At 59.5% G+C, this 25,413-nt stretch overlaps 3 protein-coding genes across 4 annotated transcripts in view; 2 read left to right on the top strand and 1 right to left on the bottom strand.

The window, feature by feature from the left end:
• Window positions 1-204: 204 nt before the first annotated feature.
• On the top strand, window positions 205-11,995 carry CERS1 (ceramide synthase 1). Its single transcript, XM_080826764.1, has 7 exons — window positions 205-480; window positions 2,904-3,063; window positions 6,429-6,609; window positions 8,661-8,822; window positions 9,237-9,384; window positions 9,604-9,713; window positions 11,695-11,995. The coding sequence occupies exons 1-7, from the start codon at window positions 232-234 to the stop codon at window positions 11,723-11,725; spliced, it is 1,041 nt and encodes a 346-aa protein (XP_080682890.1). The 5' UTR covers window positions 205-231; the 3' UTR covers window positions 11,726-11,995.
• Window positions 11,996-17,359: 5,364 nt separating this feature from the next.
• Window positions 17,360-19,142, top strand: GDF1 (growth differentiation factor 1; the record flags this gene model as incomplete). The annotated part of the gene is made up of 2 exons (XM_080825227.1): window positions 17,360-17,684; window positions 18,313-19,142. 2 exons carry the CDS (start codon window positions 17,360-17,362, stop codon window positions 19,095-19,097), a joined length of 1,110 nt encoding a protein of 369 aa, XP_080681353.1. The 3' UTR covers window positions 19,098-19,142.
• Window positions 19,143-19,506: 364 nt separating this feature from the next.
• The window catches only part of UPF1 (UPF1 RNA helicase and ATPase), a 37,156-nt gene continuing 31,249 nt past the window's right edge, over window positions 19,507-25,413 (bottom strand). For both annotated transcript variants that reach the window (XM_080800158.1, XM_080800157.1), the window contains exons 19-24: window positions 24,740-24,914; window positions 24,222-24,303; window positions 22,692-22,853; window positions 22,342-22,559; window positions 21,943-22,065; window positions 19,507-21,382 (exon numbers count right to left, since the gene is read on the bottom strand). In XM_080800158.1, the coding sequence (XP_080656284.1) occupies window positions 21,946-22,065; window positions 22,342-22,559; window positions 22,692-22,853; window positions 24,222-24,303; window positions 24,740-24,914 (757 nt within the window). In that variant the 3' untranslated portion in view covers window positions 19,507-21,382; window positions 21,943-21,945. The remainder of the gene's footprint in view (window positions 21,383-21,942; window positions 22,066-22,341; window positions 22,560-22,691; window positions 22,854-24,221; window positions 24,304-24,739; window positions 24,915-25,413) is intronic.

Consider the following 25,413-nt stretch of genomic DNA (forward strand, 5'->3'; position numbering starts at 1 on the left):
AAACCGAGCGCCCGCGCGCCCTCAGGGTCTCGGACGTCGCGCCCAGGCCCCAAGTCCCCGCCGCCCGCGCCCCCACAGGGGCGGAGCTTGTGCCGGCCCCGCCCTTCCCCGTCCCCAGCTCAGGCCGGCGCGCCCCCGGCCCAGCCGCGGCGCGTGACGCGGGGCGCGCGGCCCCGGCGGCCACCGCAGGCGGGCGCAAGCGGCAGCGGCGGCGGCCAGCGAGCGGGAGGCATGGCGGCGGCGGGAACGGCGGCGGGGCCGGCGGGGCCCGAGCCCATGCCGAGCTACGCGCAGCTGGTGCAGCGCAGCTGGGGCAGCGCGCTGGCGGCGGCGCGGGGCTGCGCGGACTGCGGCTGGGGGCTGGCGCGCCGCGGCCTGGCCGAGCACGCGCACCTGGCGCCGCCCGAGCTGCTGCTGCTGGCGCTCGGCGCGCTCGGCTGGACGGCGCTGCGTTCCGCGGCCACCGCGCGCCTCTTTCGGGTCAGTGCCGCCGGGGGCCGGGCCGCGGGGCCGCGGGCCGGGGGGCCGGGCTGTTATGGGGGGCGTGGGACGCGGACCCCGGGCCCTCGCGGACCCCTTTCTGCCTCTCCAGGCGGGGTCACGGGAACGCGGGGGGCCTCAGGCTGGAGCTTTCGGGCTGAGGGCGGTGGGGGTGGGTGGATGCGGGGGTGTGGCCGAGCTGGAGGAAGGCCGGAACGTGGGGACCCCTGCACGGATGGAGCGTTCGAGATGTGGGGGAACCGGGGCCGACTTACGCCGGGCGGTGCGGGACGAGGGGGCCCCGGCCGGTGGGAGGGCCCGGGCCACCGCGCGCCCTTTCGGGCAGGGCCGAACCGAGGGCGGAGGAGCGGAGCACGCGGGGCGGGGTGGTCTCGGGGCACAGAAGCCGCCGGCGCCTTGCGCCTTGGGGCCATGCGGGGCGCGCCCGGAACCGGAGCGGTGCCCGAGGTCCACGCGGCCGCAGAGCGGACTTGTCCGCTGCTCCCGGGAAGAGGCAGGAGCTACCCGGTCGCTGTCTCGCGCATGTCTGGAGTCAGCGCCACCCTCCGACCTGGGGAGGCAAAGGCCTGGACTCCCCGGCCACGCCGGTGGTCGCAGTCTTGGGAGGTGGTGCGGCCCGGGCCTTCAGAGCTGGACCGAGCTGCCTTTAAGGGGCTGCGTCCGAATTGCCCAGTTTCTAGCAAGTCTGGGGAGGCTACGGCCCCAACTGGAGAGTGACCCTGTGCGTGACATTGGCGCCTGGCCTCCCTCCCATCCTTAGGGAGGGGTCCCTGCTATGGGAGCTGGTGGGAAGGCGTTTGGGCCCCTAGCTTGGCTGCGACTCCCTCCTGGACTGACTGGGGTCACCCCGCCCCAGGCTGGCTGGAGGTGGCAGGGGCTGCGGGGACAGAGAGCCCGGCGCCAACAAAGGGGCCTTTCTCTGCTGGCTGGAAAGAGGCTAGCCCTTGTTAAGTCAAGGATAGGGTGTTGTCCGGCCGCCACTGTCCCCACCATCATCCCCTATCACCCGCATGGGGAAGAGACCCCGACCACCACCCTTCTTCAGGGAGGAGGAGGCAGGCACGAGGGCCCCTGCACAGGTCAGCCTTCTTCCCCACCTGGCGTTGTTGGTCCCCTTGCTTTCCCAGTTTCCAGCTGGGAAGTGGGAGGTCCAGGAGGTTGAGGGTCAGAGCCTCAGGGAGGGGGATGTGGTCGCTCAGGGACAACCAGAGTGGAGTGGGCTCCCTCCCTGAGGAGGAGGCTTGACAATGAGGGAGCCTGATGGAGGGCGTGGGGGACAACAAGAGCGTGTGCACCCCCCCCTTTTGGAATCCCCACAGCTGTGGCCAGTCCCGCCAGTCCGGGTGGGGCAGAGCAGTTCGAGGCTCGCCCTTCCCAAGAAAGGGGTGGAGGGGCTGCCCTTTCCTCCAAAGCTCATCTTCTTGGCAGCCGCCTGGTTGCCAGGGGTGACTGGAACTGGCTCTGCCTGTCTCCATGGCAACTGTTGGTGCTCCGGCCCCCTCGAGCCTCTCCTCCGGGGAAGGGGGCGGGGAAGGGGGCGGGCTTGACCCAGCAGCTCTGGAGCCCCGCCCCCAGGGAGCGGGAAGCGGGGGCTCCTGGACTCGGGGGCTGGGGTGGGGTGGGGGGAGTTGCACCCCTCAGACTCCTCCATACCTCACTGCTGCATGACCTTTCTTCCTTCCAGTCCTCCCTGGTTGTCCTTAGGTGGCTCAGTTCATGCCCCCTGTCTCATTGCACACCCTTTCCCCACCCTGCCCTCTCTTTCTCTGCCCCATTCTCTCCTCCTTTGTCCCCCCACATTCTCATGCTCTCCCCCACCTACCCACCCCATCTTCCCCAACCTCTTTTTTTCTCTAGCCTACCCCAGATTCTCCCTCCGAGGTACCCCTTCCCCTCAGCTTTCTCTCCCATGGGGATCCCTTGGGGTTCCAGCCTCCCCACTTTCTCCCTGATGCCCCCATACTCACCTCCATGCTCTCTTCACAGCTTCACCCCTACAGGCCCCTCCATATCTTCTCTTTAATCTCCCCTCCTCCCTGGCGTAGCTCCAGCTCCCTCTGGGAACCCCAGGTCCCCCAACTCCCCTGGGCTGGCCCCATTGGTCTTCCATGCACCATACTCACATGTCCCCCTTCTCCCCGCCACAGCCTTCCCTTACGTTTCCTCAGGTCTCCCCCCACTCCCCTCCCCACACTGCGCCGGACAGCTGGGCACTAAGTTTAGCCTTTGGCTGGCACACGTGGGCTCTGGTTACGTTCCAGGCGGCAGTGGGTACTGGGGCCCGGCCCTCCCCAACACTGCCCAGCCTGGAGAGCCCCTGAGCCTGGCTTTCTCCACCCTGGAGGAGTGGTCCCTGGCCCTTGGCCCCCAGCACTGATGGCCACCCACCTTCTCACCCATAGCCCCTGGCCAAGCGGTGTCGTCTTCAGCCTAGAGATGCCGCCAAGATGCCTGAGAGCGCCTGGAAGTTTCTCTTCTATCTGGGTGCCTGGAGCTACAGCGCCTACCTGCTCTTCGGCACCGACTACCCCTTCTTTCACGACCCACCCTCTGTCTTCTACGGTAGGGGCCCTGCCTGACAGAGCAGGGTGGGGGAAGGTTCTCTACATGGGGGAGCTGGACACTCATCACGCGTCTCATGCTGGATGTCTGGCTCAAGACAGCCCCCCCCCCACCCAAGGTAGCTCCAAGACAAGGGTGCCTGAAAGTCTCTGGGGACAGGAAAGGGTCCTGTTTAGGACCTGGTGCTGTTAGGGCTCAGGGAGATGTCCTGAATGAGATGACCCCTTATATGGATCCAGGTGGGCATTCCAGGTGTCTGGAACCACGTGTGCAAAGGCCCTGGGGCCAGCATGAGCTTGGTACATGAGGATGAGAGGAGGATAGGAGGAGTTTCAGTTTCATTCTAAATGGAATGGGTTTGTGGCTCATAAAAAGCTTCCTCTGGCTGCCATGTGGAGGCAGGAGACTCTCGGATAAGGAAGAAAGTGGCCCAGTGGGGAGGTGAGGGGCTAATGTGGCTTGGACCAGCTTGGTGAAGAGATAAAGATGAGGAGAAATGGCCGCATCTATCGATTGGATTAGATGTGGGGGTGGTCAAGGCCTGAGCTTGGTGGGATAGGCAGGAAGGTGACTGCAGTGTCCTTTATCACCGGCAGGCAGGCTGTTCTAGAAAACCCGATCTGTGATGGGGGCGTCCAGATTTCTCTGTTCCTATGCTGACCACGTGGATGTGTTTCCTGCCATGGGACGTAAACAGTTTCTGAAGCCTCCTGGTGGCACCAAGCCCCACGCCCCCATCTGAGGGCTTGGCACGCAACTTTGGTGTTTCAGTATCCCAGTGATGAGCACCGCATTTGCTGAGCACCTGTCTGTCTCGGTGGGACTGCATCGCCCACATGGCCACTCTCCCACGTGTATTGCCCTTGTTATAAATCCCTAGAGGCAGGTTTTAGCTGTCATTCGATTTCCCTTTGTGTGAATGAACCACCGTGGATCTTTGTCAGTTTCAGGCATGGCGTTACCTCTGGCTTTTTCTTTTAAATTATGCTGTGATAGCATGCTTGCAGGTCTGCTGCTGCTTTGCATGTGCACTTACTGGGCACCGACTGTGTACCAGGCACTATGCAGACACAGCTGTGAGTGCTCCAGAGAAAGCCCCCGACCTTGATGGCTTGTGGTGACAGTGAAGTACGAAATCTGTTAACAGCTGATGAGAAAACTCCAGGCAGGGCCTGGGAATATTCTACAGGGATGGGGGATGGCCCCACCAAAGGTGACCTTTCCGGGGGGACCTGGAGGGGCCTGAAGCAGAGAGGAAATGCAGAGGCCACTGTGGGACAGGCCCACTCCTGGCAGATGCTCAGAGGCACAGAGCAGCACCCTAGGACGGGTTGTCTCCCGGAGGACTGTGAGGAGGGGGGCGGATACTGACAGGCCCAGCTGAATAGGACGCTGAGGGCACAAGGGGGCTCTGCCCAGGATGGGGCCCAGAATGGGAGAGAAGTGGTTGGTTTGAGAAATATTTTGAAGGCAGGCTGGGGTTCCATGGCCCACGAGTGCAGGGAGGCACAGACGGAGTCTAGATGGGGGGTCCCATGTGGGCTGCACTCTCCCTCCCCTGCCCCGCATCCGGGCTCAAGGCTGGAAGGGGGCGGTCGCCCAGTGGTAAAAGTCTTCCCACTGCAATGGGTGGAAAATTCGGTGTCCTGTTTCCACAGCAGGCTGGCTCTGTGCGCTGAGGCGCCTCTGTGTCCCTTCTCGAGGGGGACAGAAGCGCCTGGCAGGTGTGTGTGTGGGAGCCTCCACCGGCCACGGCAGTCCCGCAGAGCTCAGAGGGAGGGTCCTGCCGGAAGTGTGCGTTTTGTTGTCTAACTTGGAGGAGCCCCTGGACCTGATAAAGTGGTGGGAGGAGAGCTAATCCATTGGTGGGAGGGGGAGTTCCATCTTTTCAAATTAGGTGAAATATACATGCCGTAAAGTCAACTGTAATTTGCCAGTTGTCGGTTCTGCCCACTTGTCTGAGGTCCCTTGGAGTAGACAGATGTGTGGATCTGGGAAACGGTCCCCGGGTAGCTGGTGTTTCATGGGCGCAGAGGTTCGAGTGTGCACCTCTAGGAATGTTCTGGAGATCGCCGTGCCACGGTGCAAGCACAGTGGTGCCACCAAACGTAAACATGGCTGGGGGTCAGCGTGTCATAGTTTTTAAATATTCGCCATGTTCAAGTGGACGGTTCAGGGGCACATAGCCCATTCCCCGTGTTGTGCCTCCATCCTCCCAGAAGGGAGACCCTGTCTCTCTCCCCCTGGCCACCACGGATCTGCTTTCTGTCTCTGGATTTGCCAGTTCTGGACGTTTCCTAGACATGGGATCAGGCAGCATGTGACCTTTTGTGTCTGGCTTCTCTCACTCGGCATCTGGTTTTTGAGACTCATAGTGGGAGTCGGTGCCACGCCACTTTGCACGGCCAGGCAGCCTTCCATTGTGTGTGGGCCCGCGTTCTGCTCACCCACTCACACTTTGGCGGGTGCTTGGGTTGCTGCCACCGTTTGGTGGTGGCCAGCAGTGCTGCTGTGCACACGTGTGTGCAAGGAGCCCTGGCTTCAGCTCCCTCGGGCACCTCGCTAGGAGTGGACTTGCCAGAGCTTGGGGTTCGTGTGTTCATGGCGGCCACGGGGAGGGTGGACAGTCGGGGACAGGCTCTGGAAGGCCGGCGGGACAGGGGGAGCTGGGGCTGAGCTGAGCAGGAGACAGTGGTGCTGGGAGCAGGGGCAGGGTGGCGAGGGCAGGGGAAGCAAGCAGAGGCCTGGACCCACATGGGTGGGTCCCTGTTGCATGAGGTCAAGGCACAGATGAGGAACTGTTGCCGAGGTGAGGCACAGTGGTTTAGGGGATGGCCAGGCTCCAGGGGGCTCCGGGTCTCTGAGGCTGGAGGCGGGAGGCCCCAGAGGGAGCCCAGGTGGCCGTTTTTGGGGAGTGGCCGGGGAAGTCTGGGTCGATGTAGCCAGAGCCCTCTTAGTAATGGTCCTGAGACAGGAAATGGGGAGAGCTGGAAGTCAGGGTCACCAGAAGGGGGTGAAGCCTGAGTGGGTGGGCACAGGAGCCAGGAGAAGCCAGGGGCAGGAGCAGGGGGTGGGGGGAGCAGCCACACCCCACGAGCTGGGCCAGCCCATCCTGAACGGCACTGGCCGGGGAAACAAAGCCAGAGTTGGAAATCCTGCAAAGGACAGATTTCAGGGGTAGGAGCACCTTTTCCTATAAATCTAGAACCGTTTCCCCCAAAAGAACACCCATTTGTAAAAAAAAAAATCATGGGTAGAGAATGGGAGCAGAAAAGCAGTAGCCAGGGTGCCTGCGGAAAGGGATGGCACACCCCAGCCGGAGGGGCTCCTGGAGGCCCCTGACCACACGCACCTGCTCTCCCCAGACTGGACGCCGGGCATGGCGGTGCCCCGGGACATCGCAGCCGCCTACCTGCTGCAAGGAAGCTTTTACGGCCACTCCATCTACGCCACACTGTACATGGACGCCTGGCGCAAGGACTCGGTGGTCATGCTTATCCACCATGTGGTCACCCTGGTCCTCATCGTCTCTTCCTATGCCTTCCGGTGAGTCCGGCAGCGGGCAGGAGGGCAAAGGGCCCAGCATGAGCAGAGAGGGGAGGCTGGTGGGGGCCACAGCAGGTATCCACGGGGCTGGGTTCTGGAAAGAGACTGCTAGAGGGATGGTGCGGGGGGAGGGTATCAGGTGCAGAGAAACCCCCGGCCTGTTCATATACTGTCCGTCTCCCTCTGGCCCCTCCAACCCTGTGGCAGCCTTGGGCAGGACACTTAGAAGTGTTTCCTGGGGGGCGCCTGGGTGGCTCAGTGGGTTAAAGCCTCTGCTTTCGGCTCAGGTCAAGATCCCGGGGTCCTGGGATCGAGCCCCGAATCGGGCTCTCTGCTCTGCAGGGAACCTGCTTCCTCCTCTCTCTCTGCCTACTTGTGATTTCTGTCTATCAAATAAACAAAATCTTAAAAAAAAAAAAAAAAAAAGAAGTGTTTCCTGGGCCACCCGCTGTGCCCAGCTGCCCTGGGGGCTGTGGCTAGGAGTGCAGCAGACCCACCTTGGCATTCTGGAGCCCACTGCGGCCACCACACGTGGCCCCTGAGGGCCTCCGGCGCAGCCCATCCGCACCTCAACCTGCCCTACATGTAAGATCTCCCCGGTGTTTCAAAGGCAGCGGAGAGTGAATCTCTCTTGCCAGTCCTTTCTTTGTATCAGTTGCATGTGAAGATGACAATGTTTCGGACTTACTGAGTTAGTTAGAATATAGCGTTAGAAAATAATCGTACCTCTTCTTTACCTCTTGTTTTAAAGGTGGCTAATAGGGGCGCCTGGGTGGCTCAGTGGGTTAAAGCCTCTGCCTTCGGCTCGGGTCATGGTCTCAGGGTCCTGGGATCGAGCTCCACATTGGGCTCTCCACTCGGCGGGGAGCCTGCTTCCCCCTCTCTCTCTGCCTGCCTCTCTGCCTACTTGTGATCTCTGTCTGTTCTGTCAAATAAATAAATAAAATCTTTTAAAAAAAGTAAATGTAGCTGATAGGGAATCTGAAATAACATTCACGGCTCATGTGCTGTTCCTCTTGGACGGGCTGCCCCACGAGTCTAGTGCGGCAGCTGCTGGCCACCTGTGCCCATGTCAGCTGGAATTAAACTGAAATAAAGTTTCATACTCCATTCTGTAGCCACACTAGCCACATGGCAGCTGCTCAGTGGACCCATGTGGCTGCTGGCTCTCATACAGGATACTGCAGGTTTAGAACATTCCTATCATTCTAGAAAGTTCTGTGAGATAGCATTGCTCTAGAGTAGAATCAGGTGATAAAACCCAAACAAACAAACAGACAAGAAAAGAACTAACAGTTTGTTTGAAGGTGATAACTATGGAGAAAAGTCAGAAGATAAGGACCTGGGGGTGGTGAGGTATGGGTGGTTGGGTGACAGGTGAGCAAAGTCTGAAAGGTGAAGGAAGACTCCGTGAACACTGGGAGGTGCATGTTAAGTGTTGGGATCAGCATGTGCAAAGGGTCTGTGGCACACGAGCTGTCAGAAGGGTGGAGTGAGAGAGATGCCCAGCCATGTCCAGGCTGAATTCAGGTCCAGTGGCCCAAGCAGCTGTCAGGCGGAATGCTGAGGTGGGACGGGGGAAGGCCTTCAGGCTTCTTTAGAGCCTGCTGGGGACTCGGTCTTCCCTAGGCAGGTCTGCAGATTGCAGCAATGTTCAGGTTAAGTGAACAGACCTAGGAGGGTCAGCGTGGCAATGATGTTGGAGGTGAGGGACGAACTTGCGGAGGGTCTGGATGCAAAATGGCCCTGGCCACCGAGGGTCAGGGGTCACAGAGGCAAGATGGGGCAGACAAGGAGCCTCCAGGGAGGCTCCCGGGTCACTTGGGGACAGGGAGGCAGGGAGGGTGAGGGTGCGGGTGGGGCCACCAAGGGGCAGGCACAGCTTGGGTGCTGCCCCTGATCTGGCCCTGTGGGGGAATGGGCAGGTCACGTGGGCAAGGGACCACAGCTTTGAAGGGCCCTGCAGGAGGCTTGGGGTGCAGACTTGGTGCAGGGTAACGGTCCCCAGTGTGACCCACCCTCTCTCCTCTCCTATCCCACCTCCTCCCCAGGTACCACAACGTGGGCATCCTCGTGCTCTTCCTGCATGACATTAGTGACGTGCAGCTGGAATTCACCAAGCTCAATGTCTACTTCAAATCCCGTGGAGGCTCCCACCACCGGCTCCACGCCCTGGCGGCTGACCTGGGCTGCCTCAGCTTCAGCCTCAGCTGGTGAGGGGGCTGGTGAGAAGGGGTGGGAGCAAGCAGGAAGTGGGTGGGGCCTGGTGAAGTGGGCAGGGTAGGAGGTGGGGCTGGTGAGAAGGGGTGGAGCATTCAGGGGGAGGTGGGGCTTGAGAGAATGGGCGGGGCCAAGCAGGAAGGGGGTGGGGCCTGGTGAAGTGGGCAGGGCCTGGCAGACAGGCTAGCCAGAGGTGGGGCAGAAGCCAGGCAGAAGCAGGGTTGGGCAGGAAAGGACAGAGCTGGGATAGACACAGATGGGCAGGGGTGGGCAAGGAGGGGACAGAGGGACTGGGATGAGTGGGGGTATGCAGGGACAGATGGATGAGTCCAGATGGGATAGCATAGGGCCTGGGTGGGGCAAGCCACCCCCCCAACAGCATCCCCAAGGCCCCCTCCGTGCTGCAGGTTCTGGTTCCGCCTCTACTGGTTCCCGCTCAAGGTTCTGTACGCCACGTGCCACAGCAGCCTGCGCTCGGTGCCTGACATCCCCTTCTACTTCTTCTTCAACGCACTCCTTCTGTTGCTCACTCTCATGAACCTCTACTGGTTCCTGGTGAGTCGGCAGCCCACAGCTCCTTGCCCACCCAGCAGGCAGTCCCCAGGCAGTGGTCTAGGTGCAGGCCCTTCTCAGGCACGCCCAGGGAGGGGCATATTCGTCCCCCAGGACAGCACATGCAAAGGGCCGGTGGCAGAAGCACAAGGCCGGCCATTAGGAGGGTAGCAGAGGGAGGGAAGTGCCTTTTTCTCACCCCTACTCCCTCCCCCCACCCAGTACATCGTGGCCTTTGCTGCCAAGGTGCTGACGGGCCAGGTACGTGAACTGAAGGACGTGCGGGAATACGACGCAGCAGAGGCCCAGAGCCCCAAGCCCAGCAAAGCTGAGTGAGTGTGGAGGGGCTGCCGCCCCGGTTCATTCCTTTAGCCACGTCTTTCCGGCCGCGTGCGCTCTGGGGGCCTGCCCTGGAGACGAGGCAGTGAATGACGCCACCATGGACTCTGCCCCCGGAGCCTACGTCCCACAGAGACTGCAATAAAGGCACAGAAGCTTAGCGACAGAGTTAGACGCCGTCAGGCCAGACAGGAAGTGGGTAGAGCAGCCTGGGGCTGGGGCAGGTTGGCAGGAGCAGAGAATTGGGGTGTTGGTGAGGGCCAGACTGGGTCGCTGGCCCATTGTGTGAGTAGCTGTGATCCAGGCCACAGGGGAGCCTCTAAGCAGGTGGCAGTGGATGTGGGGAGGAAGGGGGGCTATGGTGGCCTGGAGACCCCATGCTCGGTCCATGCTGACGCTCCCTGGCCTTGAGGTCCAGCGGGGCAGCCCACTGGTCAGTCAGGCAGAAGAGGGGGCTTGGGGCTCAGACCCAGTCCGGCCCAGGCGGGAGTCCTAGGGAAGGAGGGGAAACGGGGCCTCATCAAGCATCACGGAGGTGCTTACCCCCAGGACTCGGCAGCCCCGGGGTGTAAGCCAGATAGTATCCAATGCTCTCAGCCTAGAGGGGGCCCCAGGAGTGAATGGAGGTAGATTTGGGTGACCAGCAGAGTCTAGGGAGTATGACGCCCCAGAGGGAACACGGGGAGCGAGCCACAGCAAGGTGGGGGTGCTGCTTACAGCTCGCAAGGTACTGAGTCAGTCGACCCTGTGATTTGACTTCTGGGGGTGCTAATCAGTGACCAACTGGGAGAGGGGATTTCAGGGGAGCAGGGTGCTCAGAGCTCGAGGAGGTGGGTCAGAATGGGCCATGAGGAGGATGAGAGAAGCAGAGATCTTAAAAATCTTATTGGGATACATAAGAAGGGGAGGAGAGAACTGGGGGTTCCAGAGTGGAGAGCTCTGTGGCCAATTCACATATATGAAAGCACTTTGCACCCCCCAAGCGTGGCACTACAGGTGGGGGGTGCTAAGGCCAAGAAGCCAGCGCCCAAGCCAGAGAGGGACCAGACAGGTGAGCAGGGATCATGGACACGAGAGGGCTGGGCAGCAGGTGAGGTCTCCCCAGGGGGCTGATGTGCGGGGCCCTGTCAGCCCAGGTGACTGATCACCACAAGGCCATCTCTGTCATCGGGGCATGTGGGCACAGGGGCCATAGCCAGGACGAGCGTGGTCAGATCCCAACTCTGCTGTAGAACCCACCAGACTTGTTTCAGGTGAAAGAGAAATAAAAGAAACGAGGACAATCCACGACTTCCTGCTCGAGCTGCCATTTCCCGAGATGGAAGTTGGGGCTGAGCTGGGGAAGGGCTTTGTGCACCGGGCTGAGAGGGGGGAAGGCGGAGGGCTGTGTGCACCTGCCGGGAGTGGGGAGAGGCAATCAGGCATCTAGTCTGGGGGCTGTTTGATCGTCTGATGTCCAGTGAGCGGGAGTTGAGAATTCCACGAAGACATTGGTGAGGTGTTACCAAGGGGTCTGACCAGCCCTCAGAGGTTTCCAGAAAGAGCAACGGCTAAAGCAGTGGGTGGGAAAGGGGGGCACCTGCTTGTCCCAAACTGAACACTGGAAAGATGTCTCTGTTGGAGACCCGTGAACTCCCGGTGGAGATGTCCAGACCAACCAGTCCCGCCGGGTGCAGCTCCCTAATCTCTCTGCCCTGAGAACACCCGTCCAGAACGTGGGGTGGGGGTTGGGGTGGGGGGCACTGGCACCTGGCCAGCATGTCCAGTAGGGTGACAGCGTGAACTCCACCCAGAAAGGACAGGGCAGACCAAGGTATGCACTGCCGTGATCCCCCCAACCCCGGTGGTCACCTGCAGAACTCAGTTCCCCAAGGCTGGCCAGGGTTCGCACAGTCAGGTGTAACGTGGGGTAAGAAGCAAGGAGTGTGTGGAGCATGCTGCCAGAGTGGTCAGGACTGCCCCCCCCACCCCCAGACTCTCAGGTCATGGAAAGCAAGGCCGCTGAGGCACTGTCCCCAATCAGAGGAGATGAGGACACGGTGACTGAACGCGGCATGGGCTGGCGGGCCAAAACAAAAGGACATCCGCAGAAAAACTCGTGAAATCAAATAAGGTCTACGTTTCGTTCGTAGCCGGCCTCGATGTCCTAGTACACGGTGGAGGTGTGAGACGGTGACATTCAGGGAAGCCGGGCGAGGGCTACCCCGTGGCTACCCGGCCTGCCTTCACAACCATCTCTGCCCACTGACGATTACTCTAGAATAAAAGTCTTATTAAAAAAAAAAAAAGCACGAAAGACCATCAGAGATGACATCAGGTGTCATAGTGCGTTGCCGGTTCTGTCCTAACAAAGTACCAGGAGTTGGAGGGGGCCTTAGAATACCAGAAATGTGTCTCTCACAGTCCCAGAGACCGGAAGTCTAACATTGTCAGCGGGGCCATGCGTGCTCCGACGTCTCCAGCAGAGAGCACGTCCTCGTCTCTTCCAGCGTCCAGGGGCCCCACGTGTCCCTTAGCTTCTGGCCGTGTCGCTCCAGTGCCCATTCTCTGTCTTCACATGACTTTCTCTCAGAGCTCTTCTCTCTTACAAGGACTCTTGTCTTCTGATTTAGGGCCCACCCTAAGTCCAGTCTGAGCCCAGCCCAGATTCCTACACTTAATCATATCTGCAGAGAGCCTTTTTTCCTCATCAAGTCACCTGCCCAGGTTCCAGAGATGAGGATGTGGATAGACCTTTTTGGGGACCGCCCTTCAACCCACTGCAGATGTTCAGGCTCATACAATTAGATGCTGCTAGAGAGAGAATCAGGAAGTTGAAAGCTGCAAAGTGACCCAGGTTGCAGTGGCCGTAGCTGGAAGCGATGACGGCTGGAATTGTGAGAATGACCTGGCCTCACCGTGTTCTGATAGGAAGCGGAGACAACACGAGAAGACTCAGTGCTGAGAATTTTCCAACATAAAAGATGTAAATGAGAAAGAGGATGAATAGAAAAGCATCCGTGCCCCAAACATGTTGCAGCGAGAAATGCAAAACAGCCACAGGAAAGGGGCTATGTGACAGTGACACAGCAGCAAGGGACGCTGGATGAGTGTGGAGGGAACTAACCTGTCCAATGCCAAAAAGAAGGAACCGGCAACTGGGAATTTCATACACAATTTTGAAAATATTTACCTGAGGGCTTCTGGTTGGCTCTGTCAGTGGAGCCCAGGACTCTCGAGCTTGGGGTCCTATGTTCGAGTCCCACGTTGGGTGTAGAGTTTACTTAAAAAAATAAAATCTTTAAAAATAAACAAAAGCAATGAAGAGACAGGACACCCATAGGAACAGAAACTAGGAAAGTTTACCGCCCGCAGATCTCAATGGGTATGTTTCAGAACACAGAAAAGCTATCCCAAGAGGGAGACCAGCAGGAGAAATGACACATGTCTGGGTAAAAAAAATTTAAATGCCTGATTGCAGCTTTTAAAAAATGAGAACTGAAGTAGTAGTAAATGCTGAAATGGGGTTGGGGCCTTTGCCCTTTGCAAGAGGGCGGGGATTACCTTTAGGCTATATTAAGGACTTCTGGGAATGCTAGTAGGGTGTAGAGAGGAACCCAGGACAGGCACAAAAAAAAAAAAAAATGCAAAAAGGGAAGGTTAGTAAACATAGGATAAGGAATGCAAAACAAGAGGGTAGACTCTCGAATATTATACATCCAAACAAGCAGACATGGAATAATTGTGACAGTTACAAGATTGTTGTGTTTTTTTTTTAAGATTTTATTTATTCACTTAACAGAGAGAGATCACAAGTAGGCAGAGAGGCAGGCGGTGGGGGGGTGGGTAGCAGGCTCCCTGCTGAGCAGAGAGCCCGATGTGGGGCTCGATCCCAGGACCCTGAAATCATGACCTGAGCCGAAGGCAGAGGCTTAACCCACTGAGCCACCCAGGCGCCCAAAATTGGGTTTTTTATTTATTTTATTTTAAAGAAAATTTTATTTATTTATTTATTTAGAGAGCATGCAAGGGGGAGGGGCAGAGGGAGAGAAACTCATGTAGACTCCCTGCTGAATGTGGATCCCCCCCCCACACACACGGGGCTCAATCTCACAACCCTGAGATCATGACCTGAGCCAAAACCAAGAAGAGTCAGATGCTCAACCCACTGAGCCACCAGGCACCCCACAAGATTTTTTTTTTTTTTTTTTTTTAATTCACCTCTCCACTGGTTAAAAGACTTCAAGTCCAGGGTACGTGAACATTGCAAGTAAAAGGACAGGACAAGAAATTCAGATGCAATCCTTGATCTGGAACATTCCACGGGATACAGCCCCAAATCTCCTCGTGACAGGACCACGGGAGGTAGTCCTCTCTCATCATGGAGCAGCTCAGAAGCAGGGCAAAAAGACGTTCCTTTTGAGCACAGGCTGTCTCAGACTTGACCACACCCAGCCACAGGGGACATCTCCCGAACCTAGAACCAGGATTCTGTAGGCTGCGTACACGAAAATTCAGCAAGGTTTGAGAACAGTAAGGAGATGATGACGGAGAGCGCGGTGGAGTAACTCAGGACCTGGCCAGTGAGTAGCACTGCCCCCTTCCTCGGGGTGCCCTGCTCCCTTCATTCCAGCTGCTTCTCTCTTCTCACTCCCTCTGCCTCCCAGAGCCCCTGCTCCTCTGGCTGACCACCCTCAGGGACCATCACGCCCTGCCCCCTGCCTCCGCCATCAGCCCCCTGGAGGGGCCCCTGTACTCAGCTCCTGACCCAGGTACTGATCCAGCTCCTCCGTCTGAAGTCCCCACTGTCGCCTCAGGGGCTGCTGGTCTCAGCAGTCATCAAGGGCCACCACCCTGCTTGGCCTGCCGGCCTGCCCCGAGGCCCCCCACCACTTCCCCGTGGCCTCCCCCTCCTGCAGCCCCTTCATTCAATTCACCTGACTTCCAGGGTGCTCTCCCAGCTCCCCCAGGTCCTCTGCGTGCCATTCTCTGTCTCTTGGTCTGCTTAACGTTCCCAGCATCTGTGGAACTATATGGAATCAGCCTCCCCCTTCTCTCCCCAAACCACCTGTCCGGAACATTGGCCCGTCGCAGTGGAGGGAAACCACGCCAAACCCTGGGGAGTCCCCTCACTCCCTGTCCTCCTTAGCTCTGAGGAAATAGCCAGAGTCTTCCCAAGATGCTGCCTGCCTTCGTCTCCATCTGGTCTCCGCCCTTGTTCTGATTCTTTTTTCCCCACAATGGTGCGATGAAACCGAAAAGCGCAAATCTGACATCATAGAGAAGCGCCACCCCCCCACCCCCACCCCCCGCCAAATGCTAACACGAACACTGGTTTTGAGCAGGGAGGGGTGCTTGGAAGCTTGTACAGGAAAATAAACCAGCATCATAGGGAAAGTTCTGATAAAACGTCACATGGTGTGGTGCGGATCCTTGAATGTATTAAACCTACTATGAAAGTATAGGAACGAAAACAGTGCGGAACAGAGCTGAGTCCATGAATAGAAATAGGCTCCAGTCCTAAATATCACTGGGAGGGAAGAGCCGTCAGAATAACCATTTGGAGAAAAGCGCAGACTCGTGTATCTCGAATCAGCCTGAGGCAGGAGCAGAAGCTGCGAAATGAAACCAGAGCCGAAAAGGGAGATTGTGGCATCTAGCAATGGAGCTAGGAGACGAGGCCAGAAGCCAGGAGCCCCCACCTCCGCTCCGTCTGGAGAAGCAGCAAGCAGAAACAGACAACAAAGGACAGACCTGAGCGCTTATCTCTAGGGGCTTATCTCTAACCTCACAGATCAACGGCTCCTGCCAGTGGCAGCAGCAAGTCCCTGGGAAAGTGGGCAGAGGACGGGACGCGTGCTCCCAGGAAGGGACACACAGTGGCTCCAGACCAAGGGAAGAATGAATTAAAGTGACTGAGGTCATCTAGGTTCCTATACGGAAGGGTCTCTGAGCTAGAGTGCTCCTCAAGACAAGGGGATGCAGGGGACGGTAACAACCCGGTGTGCTAGGATCGGTGTGAGATACCAGCAAGATGTGTGTGAAGTGCTACACAGAGCCAGGAAACCCAGGTTGATTTCCAGGAGCGGCCCAGGCAAACTGAGTTCTCTGTGCTTTCTGATGTCTAGATCGTGAGAATATAGTACCAGCTCAAAAAACTTAATACATGTGTACGTAAACCGGACCGTAGAACCCACTTCTGCAAAGACACAGACCAATGTGCAAAGGCATGAGGGGCTCCCCGAAGTGGGAACAGCAGTAGCCAGTGCCATGACCAGTAAGCAGCAGCAAGATGCTGTTTCAGCACCAGCAGATGCTTACAAAGGCACCAAGGAGCAGGGGCGGAAACCCTCGTTGAATCTGGTAAGGTGGTCCTGGGCAGACCCCGAGTCAGAACCTGAGACCTGCCACTAATTCAGGTAGGGAAAATGGATTTGATGGAGAACAGTGGTGCGCACAGCAGCAATCTCAGTGTCGACTTTTTGGAACATTGGGGTGCAGAAGACTTTTTTTAAAAGATTTTATTTGAGAGGGAGATGGGGAGGGAGAAGCAGACTCCCTGCTGAGCAGGGAGCCCGACGTGGGGCTCCATCCCAGGACCCTCAGATCATGACCTGCGCGGAAGGCAGACGCTTAACCGACTGGGCTACCCAGGCGCCCCCAGAAGACATCTTTATAGTTTGAAATATGCAAGCCATATGTGATTTAGAAATTAGGGGCCTTTCTCTGGTGGACACTTACCATATTGATTGAGTTTTAAAACGCTGCATAACCTGTTTTCAGAACGTGGAAGGAACGTAGGGGCTGTGGCAGTTGTAGACAGAGGCCAGTGGATGGAGAATCATAGGGGCTGTGAAGACTTTTTTTGTTGGGCTGCAAGCCAGACGGGGCCACCAGAGCCAGGGAGGAGCCCTACTCTGGGTGGAGTGTCAGGGAGCTCTTGCCAATTTTGCCCACTCTCTGGAAGGGGAGGAGTATAAAGTGTAGGGTTTATCCAGACCCAAGTGGTGGGGTTAAATCCGGGCAAAAGCCGACCAGCGGCCGTGGGTAGCTCAGGAGGGAGGAGAGAGGAGGGTTAAATTGGGAGGATCAGGGACCCCGTGGCCACTAGGCGGAAGGAGCCTTGTGGGCAGGGAGGAGGGACCCCGGTGGGCTGCAGCCTGGCGGGAAGAAGGGATGTGGAGGGCGATGCAGGCGAGACAGGGCAGTATGCGGGGGCATGGGGTCCCGGGGCTAACCTGGGCCCGGTTCTGGCCTCCCCAGGAAGCCGCTGAGGAACGGCCTGGTGAAAGACAAGCGCTTCTGAATTCCTTGATCATCGTCCCTCCCCTTAGGACCCAGCCCCTCCCGACCACGCTCTACAGGGACCGACCACGCCCCTCCCTGGGACTCTGGCTCCGTCCCGCCCCGCCCCACCTGGGCCCTGGCCACTCCCGGTCACCTCCCCCTGGACCCCTGCCCCGTACCCCCCGAGACCCCGCCCCCGGGGTCTACCCCCGTCCGGCTTCAGGACCGCGGCCACTTCCCTCGGGACCCTGACCCCGCCCAGACCCAGACCTCCGTCCGGGCCCCTCCAGGGAACTCGCCCCCACCCCCAGCCTGCAAGTCGAGGGTGCCCGGCGGCTCCTGAGCACTCGCTCGGCCGCCGCCAGCGAGGAAGATGTCACCGCTGCGCTACCGTCCTGGCCGCCGCGTCCTTTTCCTCCTCCTGGCCGTGCTGCTGCCTTCATTGCCCCCAACCCGCGCCCCAGCGCCCCCGGGCCCCGCCGCCGCCCTGCTCCAGGCTCTCGGGCTGCCCGACGTGCATCGGGGCGCCCCCACGCCTCGGCCCGTACCCCCCGTCATGTGGCGCCTCTTCCGCCACCGGGACCCCCAGGAGGCCAGGGTGGGCCCGCGGCGGATGCCCCAGGAGACCACCCTGAGACCGTGCCACGTGGAGGAGCTGGGGGTCGCCGGAAACATCGTGCGCCACATCCCGGACCGCGGTGAGTAGGGCCCGTGCTGGGGGGCGTGTGCCGGGGAGGCTGAGACCCCGCTGTGCGCCCCGCCACGAGCCTCCAGCGCCACGTGGGGGAAGCCGGAGCAGCTCCGAATGTCCCCACCCGCCCCGTCCAGCGCCTGAAAACCTGGACCCGCCCACACGTCATGGCCTCTTCCCCGTGGGCATCTGCGGGGACCGGTTGGAATGGTCCCAAGGCCAGGCTCCCTTGCACTGGGCAAGGCTCCTAGCTTGCAGCTGAAGCCCTTCCCCCACTCTCCCCTCCTTCCCCCCGCTGTTTCACACCATTTGATGCCTTTCCTGCAGATACCACCTCTCCAGCATCGCTTCCCCAGGGGCCCCAGGCATCCGTTCATCTCTCGCCCTGCCTGGATCCCGCGGGCAGGCCGCCCTGCACCGGGCCGGGCCTCCTCTTACTTGCAATTGATGCCCTGCCCCCCACTCCCCGCCCGCCCCCCACCCCCGCGCGCCACTTCACACCATTTGACGCCTTCTAACAGTTGGCGCCCCCAGCCCCGGGAGCTCACCTTTTCCGCAGCAGAAACCCCCTCGCGGGCAGGCCAGGCAGGGCGCGGGGGCGCAGCGCGAGCCCAGCCCTCTCCCTGCCTCCCCAGGTGCGCCCACCCGGCTCCTGGAGCCCGCCTGGGCGGCGGGGCAGTGCCCTGAGTGGACCGTCGTCTTCGATCTGTCCGCCGTGGAACCTGCAGAGCGCCCGAGCCGAGCCCGCCTGGAGCTGCGCTTTGCGGCGGCTGAGGCGCCGGCCGGCTGGGAGCTGAGCATAAGGCAGGCGGCGGAAAGCCAGGGCGCGGGCACCGGGCCGGTGCTGCTCAGTCAGGCAGTGCCCACCCTGGGAACGCCGGTGCGCGCCGAGCTGCTGGGCGCTGCCTGGCCCCGCAACACGTCGGCGCCGCGCAGCCTTAGCTTGGCGCTGGCGCTGCGCCCCCGGGCCCCCGCCGCCTGCGCGCACCTGGCCGAAGCCTCGCTGCTGCTGGTGACTCTCGACCCGCGCCTGTGCCACCCACTGGCCCGGCCGCGGCGCGAAGCTGAGCCCGCAGTGGGCGGCAGCCCCGGGGGCGCATGTCGCACAAGGCGGCTCTACGTGAGCTTCCGCGAGGTGGGCTGGCACCGCTGGGTCATTGCGCCGCGCGGCTTCCTGGCCAACTACTGCCAGGGCCAGTGCGCACTGCCCGCCACGCTGTCGGGCTCTGGCGGGTCGCCCCCGCTCAACCACGCCGTGCTGCGCGCACTCATGCACGCGGCTGCCCCTGGCGCCGGCGGCCTGCCCTGCTGCGTGCCTGCGCGCCTGTCGCCCATCTCCGTGCTCTTCTTCGACAACAGCGACAACGTGGTACTGCGGCACTACGAAGACATGGTGGTGGACGAGTGTGGCTGCCGCTGACGGAGCCAGAGGGGGGCCCAAACAATAAACACTGCGTGGTCCGCTCCCCTGTCTCGTCTGGTCACGTGGGGATGGGAGAGGAAGCAGCCACCTCCACCATCACCCATTGCCAGGGTGGTGGGACAGTGACCCACAGTGACCCCACCTGCCCAGCTCTGCCAGGGCTGGGGTCCCAGATCCCCATCCCCAGGTAGCCCAACAACTCAGGAGCTGCCCACTGCAGGGCCAGGTGCTGCCAGTTGCAGGGGCCAAGGTCACCCCCGCCAAAGGGCCCTGCCGCACAGATCTGGTCATTCTCAGCTCTGCTGTCCACGTGACCCCAAGGCTCCCAACCAGCCAGGTCCCCAGGCCAAGTGCTCTGCTACCTCCCTGCAGTTCATCTGCCCCAGTGTGAACACAAGAGCTGTTTTATTAAGATTTTATTGGTGACAATAGAGCTTAAAACAAATCGGCCAGAAATCAAAAAAGTTACGTTGCCTTGGTACAGATGCTCCTCAATCTGGAAAACGGAACTGCTGCTATGAAGGTGGAGAACAAAGCAAACAGCACAAAGCGGAGGCAAAGCATGCCAAGGACAGACAGGGCGGGTGGGCGGGCGCAGGTGTCGCCCACGGGGTGTGTCGCACAAGGGGTCATAGCGGAAACCTATCCAAACTCTATGCCTCTATGTGGCCTATCAAAAGAAGGGGGAAACCGAAAGCCCTACAGCAATGGTAATAAATAAGAGGCCTTGCCAGAAGGAAGGTGGCCTGTGTGTCCCCGTCTCCCAAGTACAAGCTGGAATCTGGAGGCTTCATAAGGGCCAGTGTTGGCCTCACATGGATGGGGAAGCTGGGGGGGGGGGGGGCGAGGCGATGTAGGGTCACCAGGGCCCAGGTAGGCAGGGGATGGTCCCCAAAGAGGTGGTTGTCAGGGAGACTATTATCCCACCATGGTGAGCAAGGAGCTGGGGGTGGCTCTCCCAGCTACAGCAGCTCCTTGAGTCCTGGCCCAGACCCCACAGAGCCCCCCTTTACCAGCTGAGGTGACAAACTGCTTCAAGCCCCTTCGGCATAGAACCAACTTTTTTCTGAAACTTACTCCTTTTCCAAAAAAAAGCAGAAATCACCCCACCCTGTCACAGCTGTACCCACAGGTAGAAGGTCTCCCAACTTGGAGGGTGGGGTAGAGAACAAGGTAGGTGGGGCGCTCGGCATGTCCGACCAGCCACAGGGACTGTGGGTGCCTCCGGGGGGGACAGGTCCTCTTGGCTGCTGTCTTCCACCAAATCCTCAGGAAGGACCCCGGGGAAGAAGCCACTGGTCAGGGAACAGCCACCTCCCCACCCTCTGGCCTCCTGGCCAGTCCTGCCCAAGGCCCGGCCTGGGGCGGGTGGGGCACGAGTCCGCGGCGCGTGGGAAGCACGTTGCTTCTCAGAGTCCAGCGGAGACTGGGGCTGCCTGGCCCCGGACGAGACCGTGCTCTCTCACCGCCCTGACGTGCAGGGAGAAGCCGCTGGAAGCTAAATCTGAAAACAAAAATTCTCCTCGCGATCCCGTCACAGGTGTTGATCCTAATCTTGAGATGTGTTGCCTTGTTTAAACTTCGTTTCTGGAAGCTTCTCGCATCTCCCAGGTCCACCACTAAGATTTGAGAGACAAACTCAGGAAAGTATATTTTTCAGTACTCCTTTGAAAGAATCTTTAAAAAACAAACAGAAAAACCCAAAACACCGTGTTTTCTTTAAATGAAACCCTCTTAGAACACAGGCAGCGTGACCAGGGCAGTTTCAGAGCTGGTGGGGACAGAACCCACACCTCCGCGGGGATCTCCCGGCACGGCCGCCCCGGCAAGGAGCCTGCTCGGCACAGAAATGCGAAGTTTTTCCTGCTAAAACGTAGTCCCCTTTCAATAAAAGAGAAACAGAAAGAAAAGAACAGAGGAAAGGGCTACTCTGAGATGAGGGTCTTCCTCCCTCCGCCCTGGTCGCAGACCCAGGTGTGGACGCGGCGAGCGCTGGGCCTCCTTGGCGAGCGGGGCTGGCAGGGCTCGCTGGCGGGCGGTCCTCCGCGGCCGCCTGCCTCCCGTTCTCCCTTCTCCTTCTCCTCGCCGCAGCGGGCCAGCAGTGGGCGCTCGCTCTGTCTCGGGCTCCTCTCTCCCTCGGGTGCTCCTCTCCCTCTCCTGTTGCTCACAGTGGTGCTTCAGTTTTAGCAGTGGAAAACAGGTATCCATTTATTTTTATTTTTTATTACCCAGAATAAGATGCTGATGGACTAAGCCACATAGCTTAGCTCTTCCGCTGCCACCTGCAGGGAGGGAGGAGGGCAAGGGGCCATCAGAGCAGCTCAGGGTGGGGGGTTGGGGAGGCCCACAGGTGCAGGGCTCCTCCCCCCACTCCACTGTGTGCCTGTGAAACGGGACCTCGGAGGCTGGCCGGGCGCCCAGACTAGTGACTCCCCACCCAAAGAGAAGGAAGCCAACCACCCCACTCACCCGGCACACACACGGGTAGAGGACCCGGGCCCAGGTTTACCCAGCTCTGGTCACACCACATTCAGGGAAACCCTACGTCAGGGTCTTAATGGCACCCCGAAGCCCCTCGTGCAGAGGTGCCCCATGTAGCTGCGGCCAGGACTCCCACGTCCACCCCTTCCTCACGGAGTTCCGGGTCTCAGGAAAGGACCACTATGCAGGAGCTGGGATGAAGCCCCGAATCCCCGGTCACCACAAGCAGATGCACAGGCGGCCAAAATGACCCACACAGGACAAGCTGGCCTCCTGGGGACCTGACACCCCTACCACATGTTTCCCTGATTTCCCATCATGTCCAGATCCCGATAAAGACCTCCTGCAGGGGTCAGCTTGCCTTCTAGTACTGGGACAGCCCTGTCACTCCGCCGTGCTGGTATGCCCGCTCCCCTTGGTACGTGGAGTCTTGCGACAGTGCCACATCAATCTGTGACTTAAACTCATCGCCAAGGTAACTGTCCTGAAAAACAAAATTGGAGAGATAAGCATCCCCTTGGAGGATGTGCTGACATCCTTCCAGCCTCAAGAACCCGCCCTGGAGAAGGATCTGAGAACCCGGTTCTGAAATCTAAGTGGCAGGAGACCCACGTGGGTTACCTCACCATCCAACACAGGTCACCCAGCTCTGCTAAGACCCTGCCGTCCCCCTGCCGAGGGCGGCCAGACAGTGCGGTGCTCAGGTCTGCAGGGGTGAGTGTGTGGGCTCAGTCTCAGCGGCCCTGCCCTCCCTGCTCACCTGGGACAGCTCGGGCTGGGAGAGGCCGGGCTGGCTCATCTGGGAGGGCTGGCTCATGGAGATGTAGCCCTGGGTCAGGGCGCCCTGGGAGAATGGCTGCGACGCCACGTCTTGGCTGGCCTGGCTGTTGGGGAGATTCGTCTGGCTGGGTCCAGGGAGCCCAAAGCGGTTCTTCTGGCGCCCCCCACGACCAGTCTTGCCTTTTGGGGTACCCCGGCCTGAAAGACAGCAGTCCAGGTTCCTTGAAGGAGATCTGCACCCAACCGACAAGCCCAGCTGCCCGAAGACCAGACGTGAAAAAATTTAGGTGCCAGTGTGCTTTTCCCGACGAGCAGCCACCTGGCGCTCACCTGCCGCCGGCCCATTTGCTTGTCCGAAGTACCCTGGCGGTGGCATGGGGGGCATGACCAGATTGAAGGGGATGGGAATGTTCATGGCGGCCACGTGGCTGGGGCCCGCGCTGATCATGCCAATCTGGTCGTGCGTCTGGAAGTACATGTTTGAGGGCCGGCCTGCAAGACACAAAGTGGATGGCGGGTGTCACCGCCACATCCCACTGCGCCCATGCCTAGGCCACGAATGAATGCTGAGCAGCTGGAATGTCACTCTCATCCTGCCGCTGCTGTCACAGGGTCCCTCGGTGCAGCCTGACAGCAAAGCCACCGCAGTGATACAGAATCTCATGACTCGACCCCCACTCTGGACAGCCTCCCTGGAGTGGCTCCCGGGAACAAGACTTTTCTCCCAGGGGATTGGAGAATCCCTGGCCTGTAAGCATCCAAAAGACTGAAGCTGTGATGCATTTCCAACTAAAAAAAAAAAAAAAAAGTTCTTTCTAGGGAAATTTTAAGCTCACATTACCTGCAACACCCCCCTCCCATAACCACCAAAAGCAAGAAAACACCTAAGTGGACAGACCAGTGGATCCCACTGAAAATGCAGGCCCCCAAGCACCCCCAGGCTAGGCATATCCCAATCTGCACAGAGCTGCCCGAGGGCTGGGTAGTCAAAGGGAGCCAAGGCAGGACAGCATAGCCTTCTGGTCTGCCCTCCAGGGCTGAGAGCCTTAGCTGGGCCCACAGAGAGCTCAGGGATGAAAGACAGGCCCAGAGTTCCCTATGCGGCAACTCATTGGATGTGGCAACATCTGTCACTTGAGCCCAGCAACCAGAATACAAGGGAAGCAGGGAAAGGGGGCTTGCCTACTTCACAAGTGAGAGGAACTGCTGGGCTGCACCTGGCCCCAGGATGGCCACTGAGCCCACAAGACGACAAAGCTCAGTGTAAAAGGCAGACTTGTGGCACCAAGCACCCAGGTGAGCGAGTCACCCTCTGTAGAGGCTGGTGCAAGGAAGGGTCCCAGGAGACAGGGACCTGGGGGATGAATGGGAACCATCTAAACACTGGCTCAGGAAAGAGGAGGTGCTGCACACAGCAGGGGTAAGGCTCAGCCCCAGGACAGAGACCCCACACAGGAGAGCAAGCGGAAACGGGAAGGCCGGTGAAACGGGAACCGAGTCTGTGGGCGGCCTGGAGAGCTACAGGGGTGCCCCCCAACTGAGCAGGTGAACCAAGTGTAGGGTGGGTAGGGAGCACTGCGCCCTGGGGCCCAGGAGCAAACAGAACTACAGTATCTGCTTGCAAACCTCCACAAGCAGAGCTCTGATATTTAAAAAACAAAAAACCACAACGTATGTAGACACTGACAAAGATCAAGTCTTTGATTTCAGACAAGAGTAGGTGAGAAGGAGCTCCGTCAGGCAGGTTTCTGTGGACTGAGGCTTGGGAGGTCACCACAGGAGTGACAGGGCCAAAAGCTGCAGGCGTGGGAACGATCAACATCCACAGGGCCAGCGTGCTCCCCCGGAGAGCAGACTCACCCTGGCTGCTGCGATCGTAGACTGATCCGGGGATGATGGCCTCCCGAGCATCATACATGGCTGTTGTCATGAAGCGGGCTCCCTGCAAGGGTTCAGACAGGTGAGGAATTTACCACCTTGACACAAGAACTCTCTCAAGCTCTGGGGGCCAGGCCACGCCAAGGCCGAGCCCCAGGCCGACCCCAAGCTTGCTGACTGCTGGGCTCTGGGCCTCGCCCACTCCTCCTCCACCGGCCTAGCCTTTGACGCTGAACGGATCTGTCTTCGGGCTTCACCTCAAACAGCACCAGCTTCTAGGTCCCCCAGAGCACCCTGGGTACACAGGGTTTCCCACTGCCCAGTCCACCTCCTAGCTGCCACCCAGGACTTTATATCCCAAAAAGCCAAGTTGGAAAGCTTGGGAGACACGGGACGGGGGAGATCCGTGACAACAGACCACACGGACACGTGTGACTGCCCTCAGCTCACACTTGCGGGGAGCAGCAGCCGGGCCCCCACCCCCGCCCGCAGCCGCTCACTGGGTTGATGGTGTTGACAAGCTTCCTGGGCTTGCTGAACTGCATGAGGCTCTCGCGCAGGTTGTTCAGCGGCCCCTCCACCAGCACCTTCTGCTCCTTGTAGTAGTTTAGCAGGTGGTTCCAGAGCGGCTGCTTGGACAGGGCCTTCGGGTTGCCCACGATAATGACCCCGTACCTGCAAGGCATGGCCACAAAAACAAGGCGTTTGAGGCTCTGCATGGTACGCAGAACACCACATAACACAGTGAAGCAAGACGAACAAAAACCCAAAATCCATACCCAAGGTCACAGGATGCACTCCTGGCGCCCCATCTGCCTCCCTGCCTGGGCGCCCAGCCTGCCTCCGACAGCGCCCACCACGAGTGGTGGGCACAGACGAGCACACTGCTGTCACAGTGACCTGGTGCTGGAGCCCAAGAGGCAAGCTGTCCCCAGCGCACCGGGCGTATCTTCAGACAACTTCGGAGGCGCCCAGACATCAAAACCCCTCCATGAGCAGAGGAGCTCAGACGAGCCTCCTTGTTTGCAGTCATGGGTCGGCCTCCTGGGAGGTCAGCTGCAGCCCCCAGCAGGCTCCGTGGCCTCAGGAAGCCCGACAGGTCAGGGCACAGACCTCAGTGACCAAGCCAGGGACTGGCTTCTCTGGTGGACGTTCACCCCACCCAGCTGTTTCA

The sequence above is a fragment of the Martes martes genome (assembly GCF_963455335.1).
Source record: "Martes martes genome assembly, chromosome: 1".
Classification (NCBI taxonomy): domain Eukaryota; kingdom Metazoa; phylum Chordata; class Mammalia; order Carnivora; family Mustelidae; genus Martes; species Martes martes.

Coding starts and splice junctions, on each gene's coding strand:
- CERS1 (XM_080826764.1), top strand. CDS start 232: ATGGCGGCGGCGGGAACGGCGGCGGGGCCGGCGGGGCCCGAGCCCATG. Junction 481..2,903: donor CCACCGCGCGCCTCTTTCGG/GTCAGTGCCGCC, acceptor TCTCACCCATAG/CCCCTGGCCAAGCGGTGTCG. Junction 3,064..6,428: donor CCCACCCTCTGTCTTCTACG/GTAGGGGCCCTG, acceptor TGCTCTCCCCAG/ACTGGACGCCGGGCATGGCG.